This window comes from Lactuca sativa, chromosome 6 (genome assembly GCF_002870075.4).
Source record: "Lactuca sativa cultivar Salinas chromosome 6, Lsat_Salinas_v11, whole genome shotgun sequence".
In the NCBI taxonomy this organism is placed as follows: domain Eukaryota; kingdom Viridiplantae; phylum Streptophyta; class Magnoliopsida; order Asterales; family Asteraceae; genus Lactuca; species Lactuca sativa.
The window spans coordinates 54,005,634-54,016,001 of NC_056628.2; the positions used below are offsets into that span (position 1 = coordinate 54,005,634).

Genomic DNA, 10,368 nt, shown 5'->3' on the forward strand with positions numbered 1-10,368 from the left:
CCTTGGAGGATGTGGACTCGACCGTAAAAGCACAACTGGTGGCTGTCAATTTCTTGATGGGAAGTTGGTCAGCTGGCAATCCAAGAAAAAAACGTGTGTGTCGTTGTCTACTGACGAAGCGGAATACATTGCCGCTGCATCCTGCACATCCCAAGTGATTTGGATCCAGAGTCAACTTCGAGACTATGGACTCAATATGAAGAAGATCCCACTATATTGTGACTCTGAAAGTGCAATTAGGATCTGTCATAACCCAGTGCAACATTCTAAAACCAAACACATAGCACTGAGGTATCACTTCATCAAAGATCATGTGGAAGATGGAAATGTCGAAGTTCACTCCGTAAGAACCATTGATCAACTGGCTGACGTCTTTACCAAAGCTCTTCCTGAAGCATCATTCAATAAAATATTGCAAGGGCTAGGTATGATGGAATCAGAGTAAGTACCTCACACTACCTCTCAAACTCAAACGTAAGAAGCGAAATCCTTCGAATCCCGATCGATACTTAAGGGCCACCCATCGAGTTTCCCTCCTGCAACTCGACGGGTACACACGCAAGTCTATCCAAGGGAAAATTCATCCGACTCGCCGAGTTGTTCTTCAACTCGTCGAGTTTTATAGCGATCTTCATCGGACTCGCCGAGTTGTTCATCCAACTCGTTGAGCTCAATGACCATCTTCATGGGACTCGCCGAGTCACCCTTGCGACTCGCCGAGTCCATTCAGTCCTCTTTCCATACAGATTTGTTTTGAGCCATGCAACGGCTCCAAATCACAGATCCAAGCTTCTAGGACATACTTATCACGTAAAGTTGCAAACTTTACGTACATGCATGGCTATAAGGGCTCCAAAAGTCTATTTTAAGTTCTTAATGGAGCTTCTAGTCCAAAAGGGACTTCATCGACAACCAATACAACAACTTTATGACTCTAGCACCCAAGGAGGGTCCAGATCTGAAATTACAACTTCAGATCTAGCCTATAGCTCAACATCCCAACTTGAAAATCCATAAAAAGCCCTAGAAATCAACAAGAGGATAAAAAAGGAAGTAAGAATGGCACTTTGATACCTTCAAAAGATGCTAGCTGAGGCAAAATCCGTTCCCCCCTCCTTTCTTACTTCAATTTCCTTTGCACTCTTAACTCCCTTCCTCCAAAATCCTCTCTTCCAAGCTTCAAAACCACTCCAAGGCACACACACGAATTAGGGTTTATAAGGGCTCTCAAATACTGTAAGGAAGCCCAAAGGAGGCTGAGGCTCCTTTAAATAGGGTGCAAACCCTGGGATTTAGGGTTTCATCTGCCAGCTCCTACTCGCCGAGTCCCAATAGTGGACTCGCCGAGTAGGTCACTAAACACGCGTTCTCACCCCGCTCCTACTCGATGAGTAGGTTAACCAACTCGTCGAGTAGAGCTTAATCCGGAAATTCATAATAAAGAAATACCTGAGGATCGGGGCGTTACACACCCCTACTGGAAGGTAACTCACCTCGTAGCTGTTGAACTGTGCGGGAATCCTTTGACTGCTGCCGCTGCTACTCCGGAAATCCTCCGGCTAAAATTCCCACAAAACACTTAGTCAGAAACTGACATCTACCCTTAGGGTAAAATGACCATTTTACCCCTTGACCAAGTCAAAGTGAAAGTCAACTTCCAGTTGACCTGACTCGCCGAGTTGGCTCGCCAACTCGCCGAGTCCCTATCCTTTCATCAGACATCATACCCGTCTCTACTCTTCGAGTTAGGCGATGACTCGACGAGTTTTCCTTCTAAATGAACACCGACTGAATCCACATTCGACTCGCCGAGTTGTATGAACAACTCGTCGAGTTCATCATCAACTGATACTCATGTACTGAATTGACTCGCCGAGTTGTATGAACAACTCGTCGAGTTACTCTTCATCCTAAGAACACGTTCTGTCCTCGACTCGCTGAGTTGATGAACAACTCGCCGAGTTCCATGAAGATTGCCTTGGACTCGCCAAGTCCGTTCATGCACTCGCCGAGTACCATGAATTCCCAGAACACTTTGCTTAGTCCAAAACGTTGGGTCATTCCCCGGGACTCCTAAAACCCTTCCACACTCAACTGGTCCTTATGACCCTCATTGATATGGGACCAAAACCCCTGGACTCGCCGAGTCCAGGAAATAGACTCACCGAGTCTATCACATTCCTTACTAATAACTTTGATTTCTGATGCACAACACTTAACCAAATGATAGATCTAGGCCTCTAAACTCGATCTAGCACGTAAAGTTACAAACTTTACGTGTATGCATGGGACATTAGAGCTTAAAAGGCTCTAAAATGGTTCTTTTGTTGCATGGGGCCTTCCTTGGTGCAAAAAGCAGCCTAGATCTGACTTGTGGCTCACAAAATGACATGATACAGAAGCCCAAACCCCCAACCATGTTTGCAAACATGGCTGGCCACCAAAAATGGATTATAAAAGCCCTAAATCACCTCAAAGAGGGATCTAACAAAAGAATGAGCAAGGTTCAGACTTTATACCTTCCAAAGACTGTAAATGATGAACCAAACTCAAATCCTTTAGTCCCCTCTTGATCCTTCTATGCTCTTCCTTCTTCCTTGAGACCAAAACTCACAAGAATCACTCAAAAAGCCTTAGATCTTCACAAAAACGGCTAGGGTTGCTATGAGGAGTGTTTGGGAGCATAAAGGGGGAAAGGAGGCTGCATAAGGTCGTTTAAATAGGGTGCAAACCCCTGGATTAGGGTTTTTGTCCAACCAGCGGCTACTCGCCGAGTCCGCAACTTAAACCCCCCGCCTCATCCCGCTTCTACTCGGCGAGTCAGTCCTTCGACTCGCCGAGTCCAAGGCCAAAAATGAAAAAATAAATGAAGATTTAATAACAGAATACATACCAAGAACCAGGTGCTACATGTTGACTGATGTTGACCAAGCTCTATGGTATCTTTCTTTTTCCTTTTTAGTTAGTTCATCCCGAGCTCATTTTTAGTCTTGTTCTAATTTGAGGACAAGTTAGGATTAAGCTTGGGGTGATTTGATAGCTTATTTTATTTCTTTCTTTTTATTAGTTTATTTTAGATTTTTAGCTCTTTTTATTAGTATTGCATTGTATTTTAATTAATTTCTTTATCATGGATCGTATCGGGGACTTTTTATGTTGCATGAGGAATTTTGCAGGGTTTTAGAGCTCATTGCGGATGCGGTTTGACTGGAGTCGGGCTTAGTGGGCTTTTCGATGCCTTATTAGGCTTGGCAGATCCACCAATGGAGATTTGGGCTTAAAAAGATAAAGGCTTGGATGAAGTGGGCTTGTAAAGTTGGATCATAGATTATTAATTTGGGCTTGGAGCATCCATTTTAGAAGCTAGAAGGTGATTGGCTAAATTCAAATCACATGGATATGGAGGGGACCAAAGAAATCTTTGGTAGTGGAAGGGTGGAGTGGAGGAATGAAGGACCAATAGCATTACAGCAACATTTGCGCGGGTGGAACTTCTGTCGCGCGGGTGGAATTTTACGTTGCGCGGGTACCCGCGCAACTGCCCAGTTTGGGCATTTTGGTCATTTGGCTTGCCATTACCTTAGGGGATCAAATCTAGAGGCTCATTGACGATTTTTTCACCATTGGAGACCTGCAAGAGGCGATTTTGGGAGCTAGAAACCATTTCCTTTCATCTTTCCAAATCTTAGGTAGTTTCTTTATGCAATTAGATTATTGTTCTTGTTACTTTGTTGCCATGAGTGGCTAATACTCTTATTTGGTTGACTTTGGCTGAAAACCAATGAATGTTTGTGGGTTTTGAAGGATTTATGTTGATTATCAATTTATTCCATGTTTATGATTCTAGTTTGCAATTCTTATGCTTATTTGATGCTTTGATCATGAGCTTAGTAATTGAATGAGCAATTGTTGATTTATTTCTTTGATTTTGCATTGGATCATTGAATTTATCTAGAACCAAAGCTTTATGATGGTAGAAATCATCTCTAGCTTATGAATCATAACTCCTTTATGGATGTGTAAGCATTTGACATCCTCTAGGAATTGGGGATTCCTTCATTCTTAAGGCTAATTGATTTCTTGAGATCAATTGCTTCAATTGACCCTTGATCTTAATTAAGAAGGTGTGTTGCGGGCTTCCCCAACCTCCATACTACCTATGAGGAATCTTGGCATCTCATGATTCATGATTGCTATAACCAATTTCGGATGAAGGATAAGCTTTGTATTAGATCCTAATGATAAACACATAAATGTTCATTGTGTTGAATAGCCTTAGTTAACCAATTCTCTCCAATATATGAGCATCTCACTATCTTACTTAATTGCAAGTTTTTAGTTATTCAAGTCTTTTAGTTTTCAAGTAATCAAACACCCCCCTTTTAGTTTAATTGTAGTTAGTTAGTTTATTTAAAATAGTTCTTTTAGATTGCATTGGTGATTGAATACAACCATTTCCCCGAGGATCGATACCCCTTTTTACCATTATATTACGTTTTATTTGCAAACAAAGGGTGTAATTTGCTTGGTGGGCTTGACATCCCACCAGTATGTAAGCTCAAGAAATCGTTGTACGGGTTAAAACAAGCAAGCCGAAATTGGTACCAAAACTTCACAGCAGCCCTTTGTGACATGGGATTCGTGTCATCACATGCAGATCATTCTCGCTTCATTCACAAAACAACACTAGTTTCATTGCAGCTCTCATTTACGTGGATGATGTTATTATCGTTGGAAATGACGCCACTAAAATTGCAAACACCAAATCCAATCTTGATGTTAGATTTAGCATTAAAGATCTTGGTAGCTTGAAATATTTCTTGGGTATTGAGGTGTCTCGTACGAAGGAAGGTTTAGTTCTGAGCCAACGAAAATATACTATGGACATTTTAGAAGACACGGGTATGCTTGGCTGTAAACCGAGCAAATTTCCCACGGAACAAAATCTCAAGCTCAACAAGGGGGATAACGAAGATCGGATCGACGCCAACATGTATCAGCGTCTCGTTGGTCGACTGCTCTATTTGCAAGCCACTCGTCCAGACATCACTTATTCAGTAAATGTATTGAGCCAGTTTGTTTCAGATCCTCGAGCCAATCATTGGCGTGCAGTTTTACGATATCTTAAAGCAAGCTTGGGACATGGGATACTACTACCGAAAGATGGGTCGCCAGATTTAGTCGCTTACAGTGATTCCGATTGGCTTGGATGTCCGTATTCACGTCGTTCTAGAATAGGTTATTTGTTGATCTTAGGTGGAGCTCCTGTCTCTTGGAAGTCGAAGAAACAATCAGTCGTCTCTCGCTCTTCAGCGGAGGCTGAATATCGAGCAATGGCCACCACTGTCTGCGAGATTCTATGGGTTCGATGGTTATTATTAGAACTAGGTCTGAAGGTCACTACCGCTACGCCACTTCTCTGTGATAATCAATCAACTCGTCACATTGCTCACAATCCTGTTTTTCACGAGAGAATGAAGCATGTGGAGATGGACTGCTTCTTTGTTCATGAAAGAGTAGAGTCTAAAGAGATAGCTCCGGTTTAGATTCATACCCGTGATCAGCTTGCAGACCTTCTTACCAAGCCACTTGGCAAGGATAAGCTACACTCACTTCATGTCAAGATGAACATTCGGAATCTGCATGCTCATCTTGAGGGGGAGTAAGGGAATTTATTTTAATTCCTATCTAGTTTATAGCTTATCATTGATGTTCTTATCTACTTTATAGCTTATCCTTTTGTTTAGCTAGTTTGTTAGTTTTATTCTCTTTTAAAAGAAGTATTGTATACATTTGATTCAGTTTTTGACAAAGCAATAAACAGGTTGGCTCTTATCAGTTTTTTCACTTTTATTAGTGCAATCCTTAAAAGAATTGTGCACCACCTTGTACTTTTTTCTACGTCCGCCATTGCTTGTATGCGGTTGGGGTTTCTCATGAAGAGGTTGTTGGGTATGCCTCTATTACATGGTATAGACTATAGAAACTTTTGTTTATGTACCTCGACATCCATATGGGGTCTAATATGTCTAAGGTGCAAGGTTGGAAAATTTTCATTGATAGATGTTAGAAAAGGTTTTTTAATTGGAAGGTAAACACTCTGTCTATTGGTGGTATATCGATGTTATTTAAATCTTTATTGGGATATCTAGAAATATATTCTATGTCAATCATCCTTATGTATTGTTTCTAAAGTTCTTGAGAATCTTAAAAAGAAGTTTTTGTGGGGTGGGGAAGGTGACGATCGAAACCTGATTTGGGTAAAATGGGATGTTATTCTGTCTTCTAAAGAAAATGATATTCTAAAGAAAATGACAGTTTAGACATTGGAAATTTGGTGGCGTTTAACCATGCTCTTTTGCAAAAATAGAGATGTTGCTTTGTTATAAAAGATAAGTTTTTATGGGTACAAGTTATAGAGGTCGATTTATATGGATTCCGCAGGGCTCCGGCTTGGAGATGTATCAATATGTGAGAGTAGATTATGAATATAGTTCCCACAAGTCGATCCTCGATTATAGGGGTGTTGACGTCCCTACGGTGTTATGTACCATATGTTCGGATAATTAGATGAAGACTTTGATCATTTGTTTTTTATGTGTAAAGTAACAGCTACAACTTGAAACGTGATTTTTGTTTGGTTACATATTCAAACCCCAATTTTTTACTCGATTTTGGAAGTTCTCCCTTGGATATCTACTATTAAAATGTCGAGCTCCCAAAAAGTAGTCATTGAAGTTATCTGTTTCATGACTTTGTCGATCTGGCAATATTAATATTATATTGTCTTTGGAGGTAAAAAGGAAAACAAAGAAAGGAAGCTATTGTCATTTCCATATTATTTTATGGTTTGGTAGTAGAAACAAAAACTTGTTATTAATTAGGTTCTATGGCTTCAAAATCTAATCAATGTTTGAAAAATCGGATTTTTATTTAATCGGTTTGATGATTAGTTCCTTGTTCGACCATCGTTTCAACTAGTTCGACCGTCTGGTGGTAGTGTACATCGGCTTTCGAGTTGTGTATACTCTGAAAATGTTCAGTTTGCTTTGGAAATGAGTTGTCTGTTTAACGGGCTAATAGAAATTCAAATATACAAGTTCAGTAAACCGGTTCAAATAGTTTTTTTACCGGTTCAACCTGGTTTTTGAATACATCATTTGGTTCGATCTAGTCTAGAAATTGACATAAAGTCGATCTCACTAAACCACTCTCGTCCCCGATCACAATAGGTTCCAACCAATTTTTTAAAACATTGAATCTAATTAATACTTTGTAGTTGTTTTTTTGGCGTCGTATCCTGCTAGCGGTTTCAGTTGTTGAAAAAACAAATGATGTGATCTTTAAATGTGATATGCATTTAAATTACATAGGAAAAAAAACTCAAAAGCATTAAATAAATGTGCCATGCATTTAAAATCACAAAGAAAAACTCAAATCTATTATATAAATCTTAGAAATGAAACGATCTACAGTCTAGACCCTATACTCTAGAGGGCTTAAAGAATAGTAAACAAGCCCAAAAGTCTTCAAAGAGTTGGTAAATCAAACCGGATAAAGTTACACCGTTACATTTTATAACTTCACGTATCGTAAATTTTAGTATTATCTTACGATTTGCTACAATTTTATAATGATTTTACTGAAAAACAATTCAACTAAGATCTGGATCAATTTATTTAGATGACATTTTTAAAATTACGATTTTAACACCCTTACAATCTTATATACAAATCCTGTCTGCTTCTGCAGCTTATAGTTAATTTTTGTTGTTCGTTTCTTGTCATGTTGACATCTCATCATAATGTATGAAAATGTAAATGAAAGCCTTTAGATGCGAACTTCATATAATTACAAAAACTTTAGACTATTAAACAACGAACATATATGTACATAAATACTTCATATAAGCAAACATGTAAAGCAATTGCTTTTTATAAAGATACTAATTTCGTCTAGATACTTTCATAGTATCCACCATATGTGATTTGAGCCTTGACCAAAGGAACCCCTCTCATTGCTGACATTGCTTCATTTGCTTGTTGCACCACTTTCTTTATCCTCTATACATCCATATTTAGAGTCAATAATTAAAAAATATATATTTGAAAATGACAAATTATAAATAGAAAAATTAACTTTAATCAATTTTATGCATGTATTTTTACGTCAATATGTCTATGGTAATACAACATAATTTTAAGTCAAATAAACACTACCTAGTCTCTTATTGGACCAACTTAATCAATTACCAATAACATGTACATATGTATTTTATTTTTATGTACTTTTTTGTAGTTGTCTTCTCTTTAAAAACAGAAAGCAATTTAAGGCATGAAAATAATTATTAAAAAAAAAAAAAAAGTAGGCAAACCTTGTTGTCTGAATAGATTTGAATCTTAAGTTTTCGGTTTTGTTGTTTGTCCTTTCTTCCATTTCCTAACATGATGATACAAACAGTAGCTGCAACCATGCCAAGAGAACAAAAGGCACCAATACCACTTAAACCCCATTGCCAAAAATTCAACCTTTCGTTATTTTCATCCCAAGCAATCACTTCTTGCTTGATCATCTTTGATGGTGATGAACAATTGATCACACGATCATCACTTTTTTCCTCATATTGAAAAGGACTTGTTTCAATATTACACATATCGGGTTCTCGAGAGCTCAATCTTGGAGAACCCATTTTCTTTTTGACAAATTGGTTTTCTTTCTTGAAGGAAACTTGAATGATCTGATCTTGATTCGGTTCAAACTCAGGCTCAGGTTCATGCTCAGATGTTATTTCTTTAGACTCTTTGATCATAATCGGATCATGTCCATGATCCGATTGGGTTGGAATACTAAGTAATTGTTTTTCAAATCTTGGTTTGTCTTTCACAAAATCTTGGGAGTTTTGTGGGGTATCGAAGTACTTCGGTTTGAAAAGTTTTGCAGGACTCTTGATGTATTTTCTTGAAAAGTTTTTTTCATCACCATCTTCATTAGCTTCAAGAATCTCATCGTAAGGAATGTTCACCCATCCTTCATCTTCAAGATCCATCTTTTTGGCATCAACGTTGAAGTTTTCTTTCAAGATGATTCCCAACAAGAAGTTGAAATTCCAATGGAATTGGTTGAATTATTGGAGGTGGTTTAGTGGGGAACTTTCACTTGGAGCATTATTAATATTGTCACCTCAAATAGTATCTTGTTGCTTTTGAATTAAAAAATGAATTTAACCTCAACATTTCTACATTTATGATGATGATGCATACCATATGGGCATCATTATCCACTCAAAACTTGACAAAATTGTTGTGGTCCATGGGACCTATATGATGTGACATAAACTAATTTGAAAATGGTTTGATATGCACCCCTTTGATATTTTATTGGGATTTTTCTAATATGGTTGGTTTACAATTCGCCCCTTTAATTAATAAGTATTAGATGTAACTTTGTATGTTTAAATATGTTATTATAAGTAAATAAAAACCTACCTCTACGATCTATACAGTATACACACACCGGCTCATAAAGAATTTGTACGTTTTGTATATTAGAATTTTGCCAACAATTATTTAACACTAGGTGTGAGACTCATGTATTATATGGGTTTAATTAAAAAAAATAAATATAAAATTTTAACAATTTGAAAAGTTTGAATTTATAAGAAAATTTTGAATTATTAAAATTAATGAGACTTTAATGTATTGAATACATTACATATATAATTTTTTTCTAATAAATACTTTACATATATATATTACCTTACACATTAAATGTGAAATTTTAATTTAATAAAATAAAAAATACAATAAAATTACAAGTGGAAAATAGAAAAATTAAAAATTCTAGAAAATGTCATGTGTCCAAATGAAGGAGAAGAGGACATGTGGCAAAAAAACCTTCATTTATTATAATAGAATTGTTTGTTATATATAGTATACATCAATATTAGATATGGTAAAAGTTGTTTGCTACAAATGTATTGTTATAAATAAATGATTGATATTTATATTTCATGTTGGTTGTTTATTTTATCATTAAATTACATTGACTCTTGGCCAATCGTTATTATCCGGTGAATTCAAAAATTATATTAGAAGTGGGTTTTTTTTTCAATTTATGATATTCTTATTTAAAAGTTTAGAGTTTGAACTTATTCTCACATTAATGTTTTAGATACAGTCATTAAGAATTGTTCTTGTCCTGAAAACAAAAGGAGGGACAATAATATATATATAAGGGTTTTGATTTGCAAAAGGAGTATGTAAAAGGAAATAAAGAGGAATATAGGTTTCTTGTGAGGGTGTGTTTGGTATAATCTTAGTAAATTCAAAAAAATATGTTTTATTTCTATTTTTTAGGTAGCGTGTTAAT

General features: G+C 36.9%; 2 protein-coding genes across 2 annotated transcripts; one reads left to right on the forward strand and one right to left on the reverse strand.

Moving 5' to 3' along the window:
• Positions 1-4,880: 4,880 nt before the first annotated feature.
• On the forward strand, positions 4,881-5,546 carry LOC122194826 (secreted RxLR effector protein 161-like). Its single transcript, XM_042896081.1, has one exon. It carries the CDS (start codon positions 4,881-4,883, stop codon positions 5,544-5,546), a length of 666 nt encoding a protein of 221 aa, XP_042752015.1.
• Positions 5,547-7,842: 2,296 nt separating this feature from the next.
• On the reverse strand, positions 7,843-9,205 carry LOC111905343 (uncharacterized). The gene is made up of 2 exons (XM_023901038.3): positions 8,375-9,205; positions 7,843-8,063 (listed from the first exon to the last, which is right to left on the reverse strand). Exons 1-2 carry the CDS (start codon positions 9,044-9,046, stop codon positions 7,956-7,958), a joined length of 780 nt encoding a protein of 259 aa, XP_023756806.1. The 5' UTR covers positions 9,047-9,205; the 3' UTR covers positions 7,843-7,955.
• Positions 9,206-10,368: the final 1,163 nt, after the last annotated feature.

Coding starts and splice junctions, on each gene's coding strand:
- LOC122194826 (XM_042896081.1), top strand. CDS start 4,881: ATGGACATTTTAGAAGACACGGGTATGCTTGGCTGTAAACCGAGCAAA.
- LOC111905343 (XM_023901038.3), bottom strand. CDS start 9,046: ATGGATCTTGAAGATGAAGGATGGGTGAACATTCCTTACGATGAGATT. Junction 8,064..8,374: donor AAATCTATTCAGACAACAAG/GTTTGCCTACTT, acceptor ATGGATGTATAG/AGGATAAAGAAAGTGGTGCA.